At 43.4% G+C, this 21,382-nt stretch overlaps 1 protein-coding gene across 1 annotated transcript in view; it reads right to left on the bottom strand.

Moving 5' to 3' along the window:
- Window positions 1–17,004, bottom strand: part of ATIC (5-aminoimidazole-4-carboxamide ribonucleotide formyltransferase/IMP cyclohydrolase) — a 59,657-nt gene extending 42,653 nt beyond the window's left edge. Inside the window, exons 1-3 of the mRNA XM_060781383.2 lie at window positions 16,893–17,004; window positions 15,369–15,495; window positions 2,428–2,504 (exon numbers count right to left, since the gene is read on the bottom strand). Of these exons, the coding sequence (XP_060637366.2) occupies window positions 2,428–2,504; window positions 15,369–15,495; window positions 16,893–16,914 (226 nt within the window). The 5' untranslated portion in view covers window positions 16,915–17,004. The remainder of the gene's footprint in view (window positions 1–2,427; window positions 2,505–15,368; window positions 15,496–16,892) is intronic.
- Between the last annotated feature and the right edge of the window lie 4,378 nt (window positions 17,005–21,382).

The following is a 21,382-nucleotide window of genomic DNA, read 5'->3' as shown; positions in this document are numbered from 1 at the left end:
ACTCAATTAGAAAAGTGCAATTTTTCTACCTGCCCTTTGTCTAACTCATGTTTTCTAACATGGATGGTCCTTGTGGTCTTTTCCAACTCTATCATTACACAGTTTTAATTTCTGTGTTAGGAACTTCCCCAGATCCCTTGCTAGGCACAACAAGACAAAAAAACATAGACAATAAACCTGCCTCACCACCCCACCTCCCAAGTCTGTCACCGGGATTGTGGCGCAGCTGGCTGAGTGTCAGCTGCATTAAGATCACTCTGACCAAAAGGTCATGAGTTCGAAGCCAACCTGGGTTGGAGTGGGTTTCCAACCAATTGTGTGTAGCCTGTTGTTGACCTTTGCAACCTGAAAGACAGTTGCATCTGTCAAGTAGGAAAATAAGGTACCACCTTAAAGTGTGGGGAGGCTAAATTAACTGATTTATGAGGCCATAAAGAAGACTCCAGCAGGGAATGCGGAAATGCTTCATCAGCGTTGTAGACGGACGATGAAAGCGACAGCTCCCTGGCAGCCAGAAAAAGTTAAATAGCCTCTGTGTATGTCTGTATATGTTTGTATGTTTAAAAAAATGGCATTGAATGTTTGCCATGTGTGTGTACACTGTAATCCGCCCTGAGTCCCCTGTGGGGTGTGAGAAGGGCGGAATATAAAAGCTGTAAATTAATAAATAAATAATAAATAAAATAAAATTAAATTAATTTATTTATTTATTACCAATATTTATACCCCGTCCTTCTTCCTCCCTAAGGGGGACTCAAGGCAGCCTAACAAAAGCATTATACGATGCTAGCAGCATAAAAACAACCACAGTACAATCAAAATATTAAAAATATTGAAACAACAATGAAAGCAATGAATTAAGACATATTCATTAAAATCGACATCCAAAAACCGGTCTGGGTGAATTCATTGCCATAAGTTGTGTGATCTTCTTTCACTTGCTGCTCACTGATCAAACGCTAGGTCCCATAACCACGTTTTGTTTTTCCTTCTAAAAGACAAGAGGGAGGCGACCAATCTGATATCTCTCGGGAGGGCATTCCATATACCGGGGGGGGGGGGGGCACTGCTGAGAAGGCCCTGTCTCTCGTCCCCATCAACCGCGCTTGCGATAGTGGTGGGATTGACAGCAGGGCCTCTCCTGAAGATCTTAAACTTCGTGATGGTTCGTGGCAGGAGTTACTTTCGGACAGGTAGTCTGGGCCAGAACTGTTTATATCTACGGCTACTCAAATGAAATTAGCAGAAAAATGGAGGCTGGTGAAAGAGAAAGACCTTCCTGGATACATTTTGGAAGAAGACTCCATATGGACTACTGAAGATCAATTTTTGTTCTTTTAAGCAGGTTGCATCTGCAGATTAATACTATCTAACTGTCTACTTTTTATGTTTTGTTGTGCATAGCAAGACCCAGCACTATGGAATTGTGGGAGTTATAATTTTACAAGGTATTTTTTTTTACAAGGAAACTGATGTCTTCACTGCAAAATAACATGTAGATCAAGAATAGGTCTCTACAGTCATCTATGGACCAACCACCAAGGCAATCATACTTGGCCACGATTTCTGCCTCTGGAACTACATTTCTATTTTGGAAGCAAAGGTCAGGAACACATTTACTTTGTTAACTATGGTTTATCTGTAAACATGCATGCAACGATGACTAAGTTTTTTGATTCATATGACGAAGAATTATTTATAGCATATTCCTTTGCAGGTTTATTCCCAATTAATTGTGCATAGGACTACAATCTTGGGAGAAAAATGTTTTCTAGTATTAAGTATTCAAGATCTCCAAACGATGATAAATGTCTTGAATTCTGAGCAATAAGCAGTTTAATGCACCATTATTATTTAGAGTTTTCATCTCTTGGAGGTGAACTATCCTGAGAAGAAAGACGTGTAACTGCCTTCTAGGGAACTGCTTGCCAAACATAAAAAGTGGATACCTCCAGAGGTATGTCAGCTTAATTTTTTAAAACAGAATTACCATTTCTGTTTTTTTAAGACTGAGGGTGGGTCTACCCTGCCTTATGTACCAGGATCTGATTCCAGATTATCTCCTCACCCCAGTGTAGACTCATATAATCCAGTTCAAAAAAGATCAGATCCTGGGATATAGAGCAGTGTAGAGCCAGCCATACTCTTGTTTGATTTAAGTTTTGACATTGGGAACCACAATAGTATAATCACTTCCGAAACATGCACAGTTGGGATCATGGGCCGTACTGCAGAACAGGGTCTAATGACTACCCTAATGGGTGGATGTGAGTCCCATCTATCATGCCAAATGCCTCAATGAAGACACAAGCTAAGCAAAAAAGAAAGGATTCAAGCTATTAGAAACTTCAGTCAAGTCAATTCTTTTCCAACTACTGCATTTTTTAAAAAAAATTGACATGCAACAGTTTGTCAATCTCCACTTACCAGCATGTACTGCAGGATGAAGAGTCTTCACACGCCCTCCTAACATTTCCGGAAAGCCAGTGAGGTCAGAAACATCTCTGTTCAGAGGGAAGAGCCAGAAGGTTGTTACATCAATCAACATACATGTACATGCATACACAGAGAACAAAACACTGGTCTGCTATTTAAGTGAACAGCAGTTTGAGAATCTTGGTCAAAGCTGTATGTTCTCATATATACAAGAAACGTTAGTAAAATAGCTGACCCAAAAATACTTACTTATCTATAATAATAATAATAATAATAATAATAATAATACTTTATTTATACCCTGTCACCATCTCCCCAAGGGACTCAGAGCGGCTTACATTATTATTATTATTATTATTATTATTATTATTATTATTATTATTATTTGTACCCTGCTAACATCTCCCAAAGGACTCGGTGCGGCTTACAAAGGCCAAGGCCCTCAATAAAACAACAGCATAACAAATATAACAATAAAACTCAAAAAGCAAACCAATAAACATTAAAGCAATAACAGTAAACATTAAACAATAACATCATGACACATTTAAAAACAAAGGGCCGGGCCAAATGCAATGAATAAGATTAAAAGTGCTGGACATGACAGGTGAAATGTAAGGATTTTAGAGTGGGTGCGATGTGCAGACAATCTTAAATCTCTAATAAAGTCCGTTTGGGACATGGTGCTGGAAGTTTCCTATTCTGGAAAGGCACACTGGAACAGCCAGGTCTTCAAGCTCTTCCTAAAGACTGCCACGTTGGGGCTTGTCTGATGTCCTTGGGGAGTGAGTTCCAGAGTCGGGGGGCCACCACAGAGAAGGCCCTGTCCCTTGTCCCCACCAAACGCGCGTGCGACGCAGGTGGGATCGTGAGCAGGGCCTCTCCAGATGAACGGACGGATCGTGTGAGTTCATATACAGAGATGCGGTCATGCAGATAGGCGGGTCCCAAACCATTTAGGGCTTTGTAGGTGAGCACCTGCACCTAGAATTGGGACCAGAAAATGAACGGCAGCCAATGGAGCTCCTTAAACAGGAAGGTTGACCTCCATGAGGCTAAACCCAACAACACATCAATAAAAACAACAAAGAATAAGCAAAATAACAATACAATTAATATAACTCACACATAGACATTAACACACAAGGATTTTAAAACCTATGGGTCAAAGAAAGTCCTGTACCGTAAGGCTTACAAAAAACAATCCATCTCCTTTCCTGAGTAGAGAAAGGCAAAAGTTTTGTTCATCAGGCAGGACCTAAAAGCACCACCAACCACATTCACTGTCTCCATTGTGGTGCCTCTTCTGGCCTTTTTAAATGCCTGCGTGAGAAAATGGTGGCAAAGGTGGGAGCAAATGGCCCTATAAGAGAGATGGTCCTATCATCCTTGATTTGTCCATGGGTCATATCAAAATTCACCAAAACTGCCCTTGACCTATGCATGAGCTGGACTTATTCGTTTGAACTTTAGCCACAGTGATGACCGTTTTGCTAGATCATAATAGTTCTTTCTCAATCCATAAAGATACAAGGTAGCTCTAAGAACTCAGGAATCTTTCCATCCTAATGAATGGCCAAATGACCAACTAATGAATGCCAAATGTTCTCATGTAAATGTTGATTATCAAAGTTGTGGATATTTGAAAATGCTGAAATGAGGCAGCCAAGCACAAACCACTTCCAAAATCTAATTTGTATGCAAGTTTAGTGGCACTTACAAAATGTAATCAGGACTGGTAGCATTCGCATATTGAATCCTTTAATCTACCATACATTGGACATTAACACAACACAACAGTTAATCTGCCAGCCTTCATGTTCAACCTTACAACCATCTTATGACGCACCTTCTCACTTCAACGATGAAAAAAGAAAAAAGGATTAATGTATTGTCGAAGGCTTTCATGGCCAGAATCACTGAGTTGTTGTAGGTTTTTTCAGCCTATATGGCCATGGTCTAGAGGCATTCTCTCCTGACGTTTCACCTGCATTTATGGCAAGCATCCTCAGAGATAGTGAGGTCTGTTGGAACTAGGAAAAAGGGTTTATATATCTGTGGAATGACCAGGGTGAGACAAAGGACTCTTGTCTGCTGGAGCGAGGTATGACTGTTTCAACTGACCACCTTGATTAGCATATAATCTCAACAAAACTTTGCTCTAGGCACTGTCAGGCCATTATATGCTAATCAAAGTGGTCAGTTAAAACATTCACACCTAGCTCCAGCAGACAAGAGTCCTTTGTCTCACCCTGGTCATTCCACAGCTATACGAGGGGAATTTTTTCTTAAGTAAGGTCCGTTTTGTTGTAGACACTAGAAGTTCGCACGCATACCGCAACGAGCGTGTGCGTCGTGTACCGGCATGCCTCGGGAACAACTGTGCTCAGTTTCCGCTCTGTAGCTAACCTGTACGGTTCTGTTCTGTGCTTTAAAAATGTTTAAGACTATCAACTCACCCTCAGCATGTGAGGTTCGCTCAGTGATATGGTTTTTGTCAGCAAGGAACCTGCCTGCTGCAGAAATTCATTGACGGATTTGTGAAGTGTACGGTGATACTGTTATGAGTGAAAGCAAAGTGGGTACGACAATTCAAAGATGGCCGTGACAACGTCCATGATGAGGACCGCTCCGGTCGCCCTTCTTTGATTACAGACGATTTGGTGGCTTTTGGTGGCGGCAAGTTTTTATGAAGAAGGTATTTTAAAATTGGTTCAGAGGTATGATAAGTGTTTGAACAAACTTGGCAACTATGTCGAAAAATAGAGTGAAGTATGTACTTTCTGAAAATAAATTTACTTTTTTCAAATAAACTTTCATTGTGTACTTATGTTCAAACGGACCTTACTTAAAAAATACCCCTCGTATAAACCCTTTTTCCTAGTTCCAACAGACCCCACTACCTCTGAGGATGCTTGCCATTGATGCATGTGAAACGTCAGGAGAGAATGCCTCTAGACCATGGCCATATAGCCCCCAAAAAACCTACAACATCCCAAAAAAAGGATTACTCTACAGATACCTAAAGATTCTACTAAGGTCACAGGTTCAAATCTGGGGAGCGGCGTGAGCACCCGCTGTTAGCGCCAGCTTCCGCCAACCTAGCCGTTCAAAAACATGCAAATGTGAGTAAATAGGTATCACTCTGGCGAGAAGGTAACGGCGCTCCTTGCAGTCATGACCTAGGAGGTGTCTACGGACAATGCTGGCTCTTCGACTTAGAAATGGAGATGAGCACCACCCCCCAGAGTCGGACACGACTGGACTTAATGTCAGGGGAAAATCTTTACCTTTACCTAATCATCAAAATGATCTGGATAGCTATATAGACATAGATATAAGTATAAATCAGCTAGACCCAGAGAAAAAGAGAGAGAGCAAAACATATTGTCTCCTTCCCTTAGTACAAAGTTCTCAATTTTTCAAGGTGAATACAATGACAAGAAGAAACTATCAAGTTCTCTTTATTCCCCAGTATGTTACGGTTGTATCTATTTGTCCCACTTTGTTTCTTCTTCTTTTCTTTGTTATATTTTAGAAATGCCATGTACATTGCATGACATAACAGGGTCACAGAATCAATTTCCTGGAGTTGGAAAATAAAGGTGAAACCTTGGGAGGACACATTCAGTGCAAGTGTATATGAGCAGTCTATATTGCCTAGTCTTTGACTAATCTTTCATCATGGTCTTCAGTGAGAACTTTGTTTAAGGTTCTGGTCCGCTTTGGGAGAAGAACTGGTCTTCAGTGAGAACTCCCGCTTAATGGATTTCTTTCTCTTAAAAGCACACCAGCTGAAAAAATGATCAGTTCCATCAAAAGGACAGAAAAGCATTCAATATCCCTTGTGAGAGTGAGACTTCTAGCCTCTTCAAACATCTTAACATTCAGTGGATGTCTTTCGCATGACTGCAAACAAAGAATGTATTTTCTTCCTCTACTTAAACCAATATCCCAAGGAAAGACAATCAATGAAGTACTGAAAGTGATCTATACTTAAGACAATAAGTTTCAAGTTAAAAGATTAAGTCCTCTTCAAAAAGGAAGTCTTCTCTCTAATGACTATTATAACAAATCACTTCTTTTTAACATGGAGAGAGAGAGAGAGAGAGAGAGAGAGCAACTTCAGAAAATGAAATTCCTGGCATTAAAGTGGGAGAGCATAGGCTTGTATGGAAAAGATCCTGGACATCATTGGCACATCGCTGGCCAAGATACTCTCTGGAAACCCAGGAAAGCCACTGCCTGCTAATGCAGATGAAGGGAGGAGAACATCAGGCCCTGCAGTTGAGCTGAGTTCACCTACAAACAAAATATGCACAGTATGCATAGGTATTTGTTCATTTTTTTCAGTTAGTTCACACACACACTCTCCATCAGTCTGCCACTGGTCCGACCCATCTAACAAATTTTAAAACACAATGCGTCAAAAAGTTTGCCCATGCCATAGATAGATAAATAGGTATATATAATATACAGACATTTCTTTGCTTCAAAAGGGCTTTGGGGCTGAAAATGTTTGAGAACCCCTAGTGTAGACCAGGGGTCCCCAAATTATGGCCCGTGGGCCGTATGCGGCCCTCCAAGGGCCTTTATCTGGCCCGCGCGGCCTGTCCTGGCCTGTCCAAAGCCCCTCGCCGCGCGGCCTGTCCAAAGCCCCTCGCCGCCGCCACTGCCAATGGTGTCTGCTCTGCTGCGCTTCTCCCTCCACAGGCTTCTCCTTCCACATGGGATGGAGAAGCCTGTGAAGGGAGAAGCGCTCTCTGCTCTCCCGCGGAGAACAGAGAGCGCAGCAGAGCGGACGCCATTGCTGTACCACAGAAAATCCCTGGTGACGAGGAAGGCGTGCGCAAATGGTGGAGGGGCGCCGGGTGGGTGTGGCCAGGCTTCCGGGCCAGGGAAGCCAGCATCGCTTGGCCACACCCACCCGGCGCCGCCTCCACCGTTTGCGCACGCCTTCCTTGCCACCAGGGATCGTCTGTTACAGAGGAATGAATGGCGTCCGCTCTGCTGCTCTCTCTGTTCTCCGCGGGAGAGCAGAGAGTGCTTCTCCCTCCACAGGCTTCTCCTTCCCGTGCTTATCTGGACCAGCAGCGGCTGCTGGAGTCCCCACAGCGCTGCTCTGGAAAGGTTTGGCCCAATTCTATTTTTGATGAGGTTCAGAATGCTCTGTGATTGTAGGTGAACTACAAATCCCAGCAACTACAACTCGCAAATGTCAAGATTCTATTTCCCCCATATCCCAACAGTGTTCACATTTGGGCATACGGAATATTCGTGCCAAGTTTGGGCCAGATCTTTCATTGAATCCACAGTGATTTATGGAGGCAGGTGAACTACAACTCCAAAACTCAAGGTCAATGCCCACCAAACCCTTCCAGTATTTTCTGTTGTTCATGGGAGTTCTGTGTACCAAGACTGGTTCAATTCCATCATTGGTGGAGTTTAGAATGCTCTTTGATTACAGGTGAACCATAAATCCCAGCAAATGCAACCCCCAAACGCTACCAGTGTTCACATTTGGGCATATTGAGTATCAGTGCCAAGTTTGGTCCAGATCCATCATTGTTTGAGTCCACAGTGATCTCTGGATGTAGGTGAACTACAACTCTAAAACCAAAGGACACTGCCCACCAAACCCTTCCAGTATTTTCTGTTGGTAATGGGACAACTGTGTGCCAAGTTTGGTTCAATTCCATCGTTGATGGGGTTCAGAATGTTCTTTGATTATAGGTAAACTATAAATCTCAGAAACTACAACTCCCAAATGACAAAATCATTTTTTGAGTGAAGGACATACATTGTAGGTGTCCAGTGCTTTTTGAGTTGTTAATCCCACAAACGAAGATTACATTTTTATATAGATTTATTTCCTATATTTATACCCTGCCCTTCTCCCCATGAAAGGGGACTCATGCGTACATATTCCAAAAACCACTTTCAAAAAGACAGAAAATAGAATGCTTTCCTGATATTAATTGGAACTATTTTATCTCCAGAAATGCTAAAACGATGCTTTATGTTCAGATTGTAACAATAAAAATACATCATGCATATCAGATATTTACATTACAATTCATAACAGTAGCAAAATAGGACATGTGCAGTGTGCATAGGAATTTGGTCATCGTTTTTTTAAAAAAACTATAGTCCAGCCCTCCAACGGTCTGGGGGACAGTAATCCGGCCCCCCGTTTAAAAAGTTTGAGGACACCTGGTGTAGACAATGCTTAACTTAAAACCCCAAATTCTAATGATTGCTAGTTTAACCTCTCTTGCTGATTCAAGAGATTTAATTTAACAAACTGTTATCGCAAAGTCTATACAACAATCCTCTTGTTTCAGCTTTATCTAATCTTGACTGCACAGGCCTTGTAGGTAGAGGATCAATATATTTAGAAGATTGTGCTGTGGATTTTTTGTAAACATCTTTGAGTATGGGGAATTGGGGTAAAAGCAGGGTATAAATATTTATACAATCATCCCTCCACTTCCACAGAAGTTAGGGGCAGAGAACCTCCATGAAAGTGAAAAATCACAAACAAAGAAACTGCCTTTTTAAAACTAAGAGAACATCTCTCTAAGAATGTCTAGGTCTTCTAGCACAACTCTATGATCAACTTTTGATGGAAGCAGACTACAGAATCATACTGAAGGACATAGAGATTCCCTGAAACAACATTTCAACTGAATTTGTGAATAAATCAAATTTACAAAGAGTCAAAACTGCAAATGTACAGGGACAAGTGTAATAGTAATTATAATAGATCAAAAAAAACTGCCAAGATGAAAAGAACCCATAGAAGATTAAATCACATCAAAAAAGATCCTGCAAAGTTGTGCTCACACTCTCAAGCTAGTGGAAGGATCTAAATTAGCCTGTTACTCTGCATTGGCAAATGCTTGCTCAAACAGCCAGGTTTTAACTCTTTTTTTAAAATGTTAGGAGGGAGGGGCCGGATCTGATATCCCTAGGGAGGGCGTTCAATAGCCAAGGAGCCACCACTGAGAAGGCCCTGTCTCTCATTCCCGCCAATCGCATCTGTGAACAAGGCAGGACCGAGAGCAGGGCCTCCCTAGACGATCTTGAGCTTCTAGCTGGTTCATAGGGAGAGATACATTCGGACAGGTAAGCTGGGCCAGAACCGTTTAGGGCTTTAAAGGCTAAAGCCAGCACTTTGAATTGTGCCTTGTAGCAAACTGGCAGTCAGTGGAGTTGGCGCAACAGAAGAGTTGAATGCTCCTTGAGCACCGCTCCTGTTATTAACCTGGCTGCCGCCCGTTGGACCATTTGAAGCTTCTGAACAGTCTTTAAAGGCAGCCCCACACAGAGCGTGTTGCAGTAGTCTATACGGGATGTAACCAGAGCGTGGACTACTGTGGCGAAGTCACTTCCCAAAGTACGGGCGCAGCCGGCGCACAAGTTTTAATTGTGCAAATGCTCCCCTGGTCACTGCCGAAACCTGGGGCTCCAGGCTCAGCAATGACTCCAGGAACACACCCAGGCTGCGTATCTATGCCTTCAGGGGGAGTGTAATCCTGTCTAACACAGGCTGTAACCCTATGCCCTGTTCGGCCTTTTGACTGACCAGGAGTACCTCAGTCTTGTTTGGATTCAATTTCAATTTGTTTGCCCTCATCCAGACTGTCACAGCAGCCAAGAACCGGTTCAGGACCTGAACAGCCTCCTTAGTAGCAGATGGGAAGGAGTGACGTCATTTGTGTACAGGTGGCAAACAAACAGAAAGATACACGACTTGTGAGTTTGGTAGCTGGTTAAATGTCCTTTGACCAGTATCCGGCCACTTGGAGTGCTTCCGGTGTTGCTGCAAGAAGGTCCTCCACTGTGCATGTGGCAGGGCTCAGGTTGCATTGCAGCAGGTGGTCAGTGGTTTGCTCTTCTCCACACTCGCATGTCGAGGATTCCACTATGTAGCCCCATTTCTGAAGGTTGGCTCTGCATCTCGTGGTGCCAGAGCGCAGTCTGTTCAATGCCTTCCAAGTCGCCCAGTCTTCTGTGTGCCCAGGAGGGAGTCTCTCATTGGGTATCAGCCATTGGTTGAGGTGCTGGGTTTGAGCCTGCCACTTTTGGACTCTCGCTTGCTGAGGTGTTCCAGCGAGTGTCTCTGCAGATCTTAGAAAACTATGTCTAGATTTAAGTCATTGGCATGCTGGCTGATACCCAAACAGGGGATGAGCTGGAGATGTCTCTGCCTTGGTCCTTTCACTATTGGCTGCTACTTCCCGGCGGATGTCAGGTGGTGCAATACCGGCTAAGCAGTGTAATTTCTCCAGTGGTGTAGGGCGCAGACACCCCGTGATAATGCGGCATGTCTCATTAAGAGCCACATCCACTGTTTTAGTATGGTGAGATGTGTTCCACACTGGGCATGCATACTCAGCAGCAGAGTAGCACAGCGCAAGGGCAGATGTCTTCACTGTATCTGGTTGTGATCCCCAGGTTGTGCCAGTCAGCTTTCGTATGATATTGTTTCTAGCACCCACTTTTTGCTTGATGTTCAGGCAGTGCTTCTTGTAGGTAAGAGCATGGTCCAGAGTGACTCCCAGGTATTTGGGTGCGCTGCAATGCTCCAGTGGGATTCCTTCCCAGGTGATCTTCAGAGCTCGGGATGCTTCTCTGTTCTTGAGATGAAAGGCACATGTCTGTGTTTTAGATGGCTTAGGGATCAGCTGGTTTTCCCTGTAATAGGCAGTAAGAGCACCTAGAGCTTCAGAGAGCTTCTGTTCTACAGTCTCAAAGCTCCCTGCTTGAGCAGTAATGGCACGATCATCAGCATAGAGGTTGTGGGGTTGAGCAGGTGTCTCCCAACAACTTTTGGGACCGGAGCCCCTGCAGAACAGTACCTCCAAGGCCCATCCCCACGAGGCATCCCAGAAGGATACTAACCAGGAACAAATGGACTGCACATGTGAACAAACATTTTCTCCCTTATAAATACTTCCTTAAGAATGTAGCTATATATTCTGGAAGGGGTTAATTTTCCAGATGTTTAAATCTTTTGACTCAAAGTTTTTTTTTTTAATTTAATGATACTTGCTTGGGATCTAAACATTAGTTCTGATCTGCAGCAGGATAAAGAGGTCACACAATAAGTGGAGAAGTGTTCTTAGTAGTCCTTTAAATCGCATGAGTGTCATGAGCAGATCACATGCATTTCATCAGTTCATCCCTCTCCTGCACAAGCCCTTTCAGAAACTCCATTCATTTCCAGGACTCCAATGTCCACCAGCTCCAGCCAGCTTGGGAAATGATCCAGAATGACAGAAACTGTAGTTAAAAGACCTGGATATGGCCATGGTGAGGAAGGTTGCTTTAGTTAAAATGCAGCCCTTGCTTTTTTGACAACCCCTCGGTAGCACAATGGAAATATTTAGGCTTTACTGTCGACCTATGTATCTAGAGAAATTGGAGCACAAGAAATGTCAGTACAAAAAGGAGGAAAGGTCACCGCAGAACAAGAAACAAAACACAGCCATGGTCAGTCGGGAAAGTAGCGTTTTCAGTGAAAGCTGTTAACAAAGTCCACTGATAAGTTGCGCATCCCCAGGAGAGCAAGGCAAAAGGTAAAGCAGAAGAAACTAAGTTGCCATGCATGGTTTTTTTCAAGGTTACATGGGGGAAATCGCTCAGCCTTTGCACAACACAGGCACTCTTCTATTTCTCATTTGTGTGGCAAGAGCAAAACCTTATTCAGCACAAGGGGTCAGGAAGGTCCTATTAGAAACAGGTTTTATTTATTTTAGTTCTTGAGAAACTTTCCCATTGGGGGGGAAGAGAGGGCAAGCCGCCATAAATAGAAACATGCGTGCTTTGTGTGAAGAAGCAGGCTGGTATAATCGCCAGAATCTTCAGGTGAGGCTGAGGAAGTCCGCTGTCCACCAAAAACATGGAAAGCTATTGCCACGCAGTAATCAATACAAGAATTACGTGGTTCAGCTGTTGATTCCTATCACTCTGAAACACTTTATTTTTTAGCATGATGTGTGTAAAGGATACTGACCTACCTAATCAAAAGACATAGGTCCCATCAGAGGAGGGCGACTAAAATGATCAAGGGTCTGGAGAACAAGCCCTGTGAGGAGCGGCTTAAGAAGCTGGGCATGTTTAGCCTGAAGAAGAGAAGGCTGAAAGGAGATATGATAGCCATGTATAAATATGTAAAAGGAAGCCACAGGGAGGAGGGAGCAAGCTTGTTTTCTGCTTCCCTGGAGACTAGGATGCGGAACAATGGTTTCAAACTACAAGAAAGGAGATTCCATCTGAACACGAGGAAGAACTTCCTGACTGTGAGAGCCCTTCAGCAGTGGAACTCTGCTGACCACATCTCCGTATACGAACCCACACGCTCCCTCCGTTCATCCGGAGAGGCCCTGCTCACGATTCCACCTGCGTCACAGGCACATTTGATGGGGACGAGGGACAGGGCCTTCTCTGTGGTTGCCCCCTGACTTTGGAACACCCTCCCCAAAGACATTAGACTAGCACCCGCGTTGGCAGTCTTTAGGAAGAACTTGAAGACCTGGCTGTTCCGATGTGCCTTTCCGGAATAGGATAACCTCCAGCACTACCTCCCAGAAGCACTTTATTAGAGCTTAAGACTCTCTGCACATTGCACTTGCCCAGAATCTCAATATATCACCTCTTACACCCAGCACTTTTTTAACCTGTACCCTTCATTGGCTCGGCCCTGGTTTTATTGCGTAAGAGTGTAATGTTTTGTTTTTTGTTATTGCTTATGTTTTTAATTTGCTTGCATTGTATTGTTATTGTCTGTTGTTGTCGTTTGAGGCCTTGGCCTTTGTAAGCCGCATCGAGTCCTTCAGGAGATGCTAGCGGGGTACAAATAAAGTTTAATAATAATAATAATAAAACTCTCTGCCCCGGAGTGTGGTGCAGGCTCCTTCTTTGGAAGCTTTTAAACAGAGGCTGGATGGCCATCTGTCAGGGGTGATTTGAATGCAATATTCCTGCTTCCAGGGAAGCAGAAAACAAGCTTGCTCCCTCCTCCCTGTGGCTTCCTCTCACATATTTATACATGGCTATCATATCTCCTCTCAGCCTTCTCTTCTTCAGGCTAAACATGCCCAGCTCCTTAAGCCACTCCTCATAGGGCTTGTTCTCCAGACCCTTGATCATTTTAGTCGCCCTCCTCTGGACACATTCCAGCTTGTCAATATCTCTCTTGAATTGTGGTGCCCAGAATTGGACACAATATTCCAGGTGTGGTCTAGCCAAAGCGGAATAGAGGGGTAGCATGACTTCCCTGGAGTCTGTTGTTCCATGCTCAGTTCTGACTGTTGCGACTTGGTCCTTGTACAGATTCCTCAGGAGAGAGGCAAGGTGGCTTGGTATGCCCATTCCACCAAGAACTTGCCACAATTTATTATGATCCACACAGTCAAAGACTTTAGAATAGTCAATAAAACAGAAATTGTGCTACGTAGTATACATTATATAGTTTGCTACATAGTAATGTCCAAGCTGACATTTGTGCTTGGCAAGCAAGACAAAAGTACCGCATATACTCGAGTATAAGCCAACCCAAATATAAGCCGAGGCACCTAATTGTACCACAAAAATTGATTGACTCGAGTATAAGCCGAAGGTGGGAAATGCAGCTGCTACTGGTCAATTTCAAAATAAAAATAGATACCAATAAAATTACATTAATTGAGGCATCAAGAGGAGGTTCAATGTTTTTGAATATTTATGTAAAACTGTAATCTAAGACTGTCCAACTCTGATTAAACCATTATTCTAGTCTCCTTCAATATAAATGTTCTTACGTATCCTTCCAATAATAATAGATCAAAATAATAAATGTAATAATAACAATAATAAATAGAGTAAAATAATAAATGTAATAAAAATAATAGAGTAAAATAATGTAAATTTAATATCAATAATAATAGAGGAAAATAATCTATATAAATAAAAGTGTAATGTTCATTTGTGGGATTCACAGAACTCAAAAACCACTGGACGAATTGACACCAAATTTGGACACAAGACACCTTAACAACCCAATGTATGTCCTTCACTCAAAAAAAAAAAAAGATTTTGTCATTTGGGAGTTGTAGTTCCTGGGATTTATAGTTAAAGAGCATTCTGAGCCCCACCAACGATGGAATTGAACCAAACTTGGCACACAGTTCTCCCATGACCAACGGAAAATACTGGAAGGGTTTGGTGGGCAGTGTCCTTTGGTTTTGGAATTGTAGTTCACCTACATCCAGAGAGCACTGCATGATGGATCTGGACCAAACTCTACACAAATACTCAATATGCCCAAACATGAAAACTGGTTGAGTTTGGGGAAAATAGAATCTTGACATTTGGGAGTTGTAGTTGCTGGGATTTATAGTTCACCTGCAATCAAAGAGCATTCTGAACTCCACCAACAATAGAAGTGGGCCAAACCTCCCACACAGAACCCCCATGACCACCAGAGTGGGCCACAGCAATGCGTGGTAGGGGACTGCTAGTAAATGTAATAAAAATAATAACAAAGTAATAAAATAAAAATAATAAAAATAATGCTAATAACAGAGTAAAATAATAAATAACCTTGGCTCGAGTATAAGCCGAGGGAAGCTTTTTCAGCCTAAAAAAGAGGCTGAAAAACTAGGCCTATGCTCGAGTATATACAGCAAGTGTGTCGCTAACAGTCAAGTATGGTTATTGCAAAACTAATAAGGACTGAATTCAGTGGCACACACATTAGGCCAAGGAAGAAGTACACAAGTGCAGGCCTTGTTCTCAAAGGACCGAAACATTGCTTGGTCCTAGTGCAAGGAGTACAAATTTCAAACCCAGTCAAGTGATGGAAACCATGGGACCCAGGATGATCAGTTATTTGGCATGATTTGATTTTCTGCATGTGATTTCATGAACTTTGAAACGGCCTTTACCTGACTTTCAAACCAGCTTCCCGAAGAGCTTTTGCTGTTCCTCCAGAGGCAACCGGGGCCAAGCCTAAAGAGCTGAGGCATTGGGCAAACTCCACCAGGCCAGTCTTGTCCGAGACACTGAATAAAGCTAGATGGAAAAGGGAAGAACATATAGCACTTAGAAGAAACGCACAAGGCACACTTCTTCCACCCCTTTTATACTATTGAGCTTGCTGTGGTCCTGAACCAAAGAACTGCATGGTGTAGCTTCCACTAAAACAAAAACAAAGCATTTAGAACATTGCTGGTCAGCAACTGGGTACAAGATATTCATTTTGAGACAAATTTTCTATTTTTTCTATCAGTGGGGATGGAAATTCTTCTCCACCAGCACCTTTTCTACTGACTGTTACCTAGTGGATGTCAGATGTGTCAAAACAACAACCTCCAATTTTCCCAAATCCAGATGGCTGAGAGTAATTTATTTTATTTATTTATTATTCGAACTTATATGCCGCCACTCCCCTGGGGCTCGGAGCGGCATACAAGAACGGCTAAAATCTAACACAATTTAAAAGCAATTTAAAAACAGCAATATCAACAATCAAAGGCCTGTCGAAACAGGTATGTCTTACATGCCCTGCGGAAAGCTGATAAGTCCCGCAAGGCACAAACTTCAGGTGGCAGAGTATTCCAGAGTGATGGTGCCACTGCTGTGAAGGCTCTGCGTCTGGTTGCTGTTAGACGCAAGGTCTTGACACTGGAAATTTCCAATAGATCTTGGTCCTCAGAACGGAGGGATCTCTGGGGTTGGTAGGGGGTGAAGTGGTCCCTATGAGTTATAGTTCCGGCCGGATGTACCTGTCTGAACATATCTCCTTCTACGTTCCACCTTGAAATTTAAGATTTTCTGGGGAGGCCCTGCTCTCACACCAGAAGCGACTTGCAGTTTCTCAAGTTGCTCCTGACACACACAAAAAATCAAAGCAAATAATCCACATTATCTGCTTTGAACTGGACTATATGAGTCTGCACTCCCATATAATCCAGTTCAAAGCAGATAATCTGGGTTTTATATGGCAAAAGAGAAGGACAGATGGCCATCTGTCAGGGGTGATTTGAATGCAATATTCCTGCTTCTTTGCAGGGGGTTGGACTGGATGGCCCATGAGGTCTCTTCCAACTCTTTGATTCTATGACCCTCTGGAGAAGGAAGGAGTGAAAGAGTGTCTGCACTAGAGAACTAATGCAGTTTAATCCCACTTGCTCACTGCTTAGGAATCCAGAAAGTTGTACTTTTACAAGGTCTGGGGAGTTCTCTAGCAATGAGTGATGGTGCCTCTCCAAACTACAAATCAAGCACAGCATGGGGCCATGGCACTTAAAACTGCATTGTTTCTCCAGTGTAGATACACCCAGATCCTCCCCCTGTTGCAAAAAGGCTTCCTATGGACTCAACTCTGTGCAAAGGCTGGCCTCCGCCTGGCATAAAGATCCTGCTCTCCAGCAAGGAGAAGAAGCTTTTTGAAAAGCAAAACTGTTTACCCAGCTCTTGCCCTGCAGCCATCTTTGCAGCGATTTCCAGGTGATCCAGCGGGACAGAGAGAGAAAGAGAGAGAGAGAGAGAGAGAGAGAGAAAGCAAGCCCCACAGGGATGGAAGGAAAAGGGGGCGTGGGGCAGAGAAAGGGGTGGGATCAAGGTGGCATGCTGGGAAGACGAGGAAGGCTCAGGGGAGGGGAGGGGCAGGAAAGGGGGGCCTTGGACCCGCCCCTCTCTTGGCCAACCAGGGCGAAGGCACAGCACAAAGGCTGCTTGTTTTGGAGGGGGTGATTTTCAAAAGCAGTGAGGCTTCAAGTCTTCCCCCAACTTATGGTGATCTGTATACACACAGCCTTTATTAGCATGCAACAACAAAATCACAACATAAGCAACAAGAGGAATCATAGAATCATAGAGTTGGAAGAGACCTCATGGGCCATCCAGTCCAACCCCATTCTTCCAAGAAGCAGGAATATTCCATTCAAATCACCCCTGACAGATGGCCATCCAGCCTCTGTTTCAAAGCTTCCAAAGAAGGAGCCTCCACCACACTCCGGGCAGAGAGTTCCACTGCTGAACGGCTCTCACAGTCAGGAAGTTCTTCCTCATGTTCAGATGGAATCTCCTCTCTTGTAGTTTGAAGCCATTGCTCCGCGTCCTAGTCTCCAGGGAAGCAGACAACAAGTTCACTCCCTCCTCCCTGTGACTTCCTCTCACGTATTGATACATGGCTATAATGTCTCCTCTCAGCCTTCTCTTCTTCATCATCATCATCTCATCATCATCATCTTTAATTACTTATTAATCGCCCTCCATCCAAGATGCTCCAGGTGATTTAACATTGCAGAAATTATACAGGATAAAACAACATACATACAAATATTAAAATTAACATGGGTCAAATGCTCTAGTAAAAAGCCAGGTCTTAAGTGCTGGGATAAAATGCCCTAAGTCGCGCATGGCTCTGAAATAGGGAGACAAGGAATTCCATAAGGCAGGGGCAGAAACAGAGAAGGCCCTGCGTCTGGTGCTTTCCAAGTGCACTTCCCTGGGATCCGGCATATAGAGCAAATTGTGTTGGGATGGTTGTGGCGACCTCCGATGTTGGTAGAAGGAGAGACGATGTCTAAGATACAATGGACCCTGGCCATATAAAGTTTTAAAGGTCAGGACCAGCATCTTATACAAACCACGATACTCAATTGGGAGCCAGTGTAGATGTCGCAGCACTGGTGTTATATGGCATTTCATGGGCGTTTTTGTGAGTAACCTGGCTGCAGCATTCTGGACAATATAGAGCTTTCGGGTCGTAGAAATAGGAAGGCCAACATACAAGGCGTTACAATAGTCCAGCCTAGATTATTATTTATTTATTTATTTCGTGTGCTTATACCCCACCCTTCTCAACCCCCCGGGGGGGGACTCAGGGCGACTGTGGCATGGATGACTGTTGCCAGAGCCTCATCCGACAGGTAAGGTGCCAGTTGCCTCGCTTGTCGTAAATGGAAAAAGGCCTGTTTGCTGGCAGCAGCGACCTGAGCCTCCATCGTCAGCTGCGAATCCAAAACGACACCTAGGCTCTTAACTGTAGGTGATAGAGATAGAGCAGCGCCATCAAAGGTAGGTAACGGATGGGTTGGACCTATCGGGCGGCCATGCCACAGTATCTTAGTCTTCGCCGGATTCACCTTCAATCTGCTAGCACGTAGCCAGTTCGACAGAGCCTCCAGGCATAGAATCATAGAATCATAGAATCATAGAATCAAAGAGTTGGAAGAGACCTCATGGGCCATCCAGTCCAACCCCCTGCCAAGAAGCAGGAATATTGCATTCAAATCACCCCTGACAGATGGCCATCCAGCCTCTGTTTAAAAGCTTCCAAAGAAGGAGCCTCCACCACACTCCGGGGCAGAGAGTTCCACTGCTGAACGGCTCTCACAGTCAGGAAGTTCTTCCTCATGTTCAGATGGAATCTCCTCTCTTGTAGTTTGAAGCCATTGTTCCGCGTCCTAGTCTCCAAGGAAGCAGAAAACAAGCTTGCTCCCTCCTCCCTGTGGCTTCCTCTCACATATTTATACATGGCTATCATATCTCCTCTCAGCCTTCTCTTCTTCAGGCTAAACATGCCCAGTTCCCTAAGCCGCTCCTCATAGGGCTTGTTCTCCAAGCCCTTGATCATTTTAGTCGCCCTCCTTTGGACATATTCCAGCGTGTCAATATCTCTCTTGAATTGTGCTGCCCAGAATTGGACACAGTATTTCAGTTGTGGTCTAATCAAGGCAGAATAGAGGGGTAGCATGACTTCCCTGGATCTAGACACTAGACTCCTATTGATGCTGGCCTAAATCCCATTAGTTTGTTTTTTAATCATCATATGCAGCCCGCCCATTGTTTCTGTGCCTGTGTCTATGGTAATTCTTATATTATTATGTATTCATATGTTTTATGTAATTATGAAGTTGTTTATTGTTTGCGTTTTTGGTTGTGTTTTGGTTTTCTTTATTGTAATTGTTGTTTGTGCCTGGCCCCATGTAAGCCACTCCGAGTCCCCATTGGGGAGATGGTGGCGGGGATCAAATAAAGTTTATTATTATTATTATTATTATTATTATTATTATTGGCTTTTTTTGCTACCACATCACATTGTTGGCTCATGTTATCTTGTCCACGAGGACTGAAAGATCTTTTTCACACGTACTGCTCTCGAGCCAGGCATCCCCCATTCTGTATCTTTGCATTTCGTTTTTTTCTGCCTAAGTGGAGTATCTTCTATTTGTCCCTGTTGAACTTCATTTTGTTAGTTTTGGCCCATCTCTGTAATCTGTTAACAGAGAGACAGTCTTTTCATACAATTTTGAAATTTGACCATTTTAAACCAGGCTGTCTGTTTTGTCAAATGGATAGCACAGGAAAGGGTTAAAACCCCTGTCACATTTTATTTGCTATCTGTGCCCCTCTTCAGAAGATTTCATTTCCTTTCCTTTCCCTGTGACAATTGGATTTTGAACATTTTGGCTTGTTGTGGGAACATGGATTGGTGAGAAAGCTTCAGTGGAAACACCTTTTCCCCATGATAACCCTTTCAGAAGTGAATTTCCCTTCCGAGGGGCAGATTTCTCTCACTTCCAGGTGTCTCACCCCTGTTGTTAATTATGAGTTGCAGGTAAGTCAGATATTTGTAACTTGGGGACTGCCTGTACTTTCAGTGGGGGTGGCTTTCATTTAGCCTTATGGATAGGTTTTGAACATATACTGAACCTTTGGTATCTGCTGGGATTTAGTTCTAGGACCACCTGTGGATTCACAAATCTATGTATGCTCCAGAACCATTATATATCTATACCCCCTCCCCCGCGCTTTCTATCTCTTGATATGCTGTCCCTAATATGGAAACATCAGAGTATTTGAGTATTTGCAAACAGTGCCAACAAAGAGAGAAAATAGGACAAGTGCAAAGAAGCTAGAATGGATTTCCAAAGAACTTCTAACTGTGCTAAGACACAAAAGAGACATGCACAAGAAGTGGGAAAAAAGAGAAATCACCAAAGAAGAATTCAAACTGGACTAATTCCAGCCTCCCTCCCTCTCTTTATGAAGCCAAACATGACAGGAATAAAAACCACACAAAGTCTAGTAACCCAAAGTGCCTCAAAGCAGACAAGAGCATGAGGCATGGAGGCTGATCCCTTGAAGTCCTAAAGCCCTGTACTCGCACGCTAGTGCTCCCTCTGATGCTAGCTCTTAACTCAAATGCTGCTCTTATGTCAAAGTGAAATCAAATCAGAACAACAGCTCTTAACTTGGGGGCAGTCTTAAGTAGAGGTTCTACTGTACAATATATATCTTGGCGGCTAGTGGTCCTATAGCACTGGGGTCATATATCTGTTTCTAGAATTTAGGCAAAACTTCAAAGGCCCTAAAGTGGGTTCACTGATGAACTAGCATCACCCACTAGGTGTTAAAACATGTAGGTGTTGCTAAAAAGAATAGGTTTGAATAGAAAGCGACGAGGACAATTTAAGAAATCAATTTAGGCTATAGTAAAAATACATAAACCAGTACAACCAGCCCTCCACATTAGTAGGTTTGACTTTTTGTGGATTTGTTTAAAGATATATTTCTAGGAATCTTTAGTCTTCCAATGTGGGTCTTTGGTCAACTTCCCCTGAGAACTGATCGAAGAGTGATGCTGAGGAGCTAGAGATTCCAGGTAAAAAAGACATTTTATTCACTGTTTTTCACTTTCATGAGGGCCTTATTTCCCATACCCCAGTGAATGTGGAGGGATGACTATGTCCATTTGTGAACAACAGCTCTGGCATACCCAAGAGCAATGGCGTATCACTTTCATTTTTGGCCTCCACAGATCTGTGTACATGGGCCTGAAAGGATTAATGTTTGCCAAGTTCGAAGCCCCAGAAGGACCAGAGTCCAGTGGCAAAGCTCAAAAGGAGTATGTCAAAGATTTACTCATAAAAGGTGGCTCTAAGAGGAA

The sequence above is a fragment of the Anolis sagrei genome, chromosome 1, assembly GCF_037176765.1.
Source record: "Anolis sagrei isolate rAnoSag1 chromosome 1, rAnoSag1.mat, whole genome shotgun sequence".
NCBI lineage: Eukaryota > Metazoa > Chordata > Lepidosauria > Squamata > Dactyloidae > Anolis > Anolis sagrei.
Note: the sequence above shows the minus strand (reverse complement) of the source record. Positions and strands in the feature narration are given on the sequence as shown.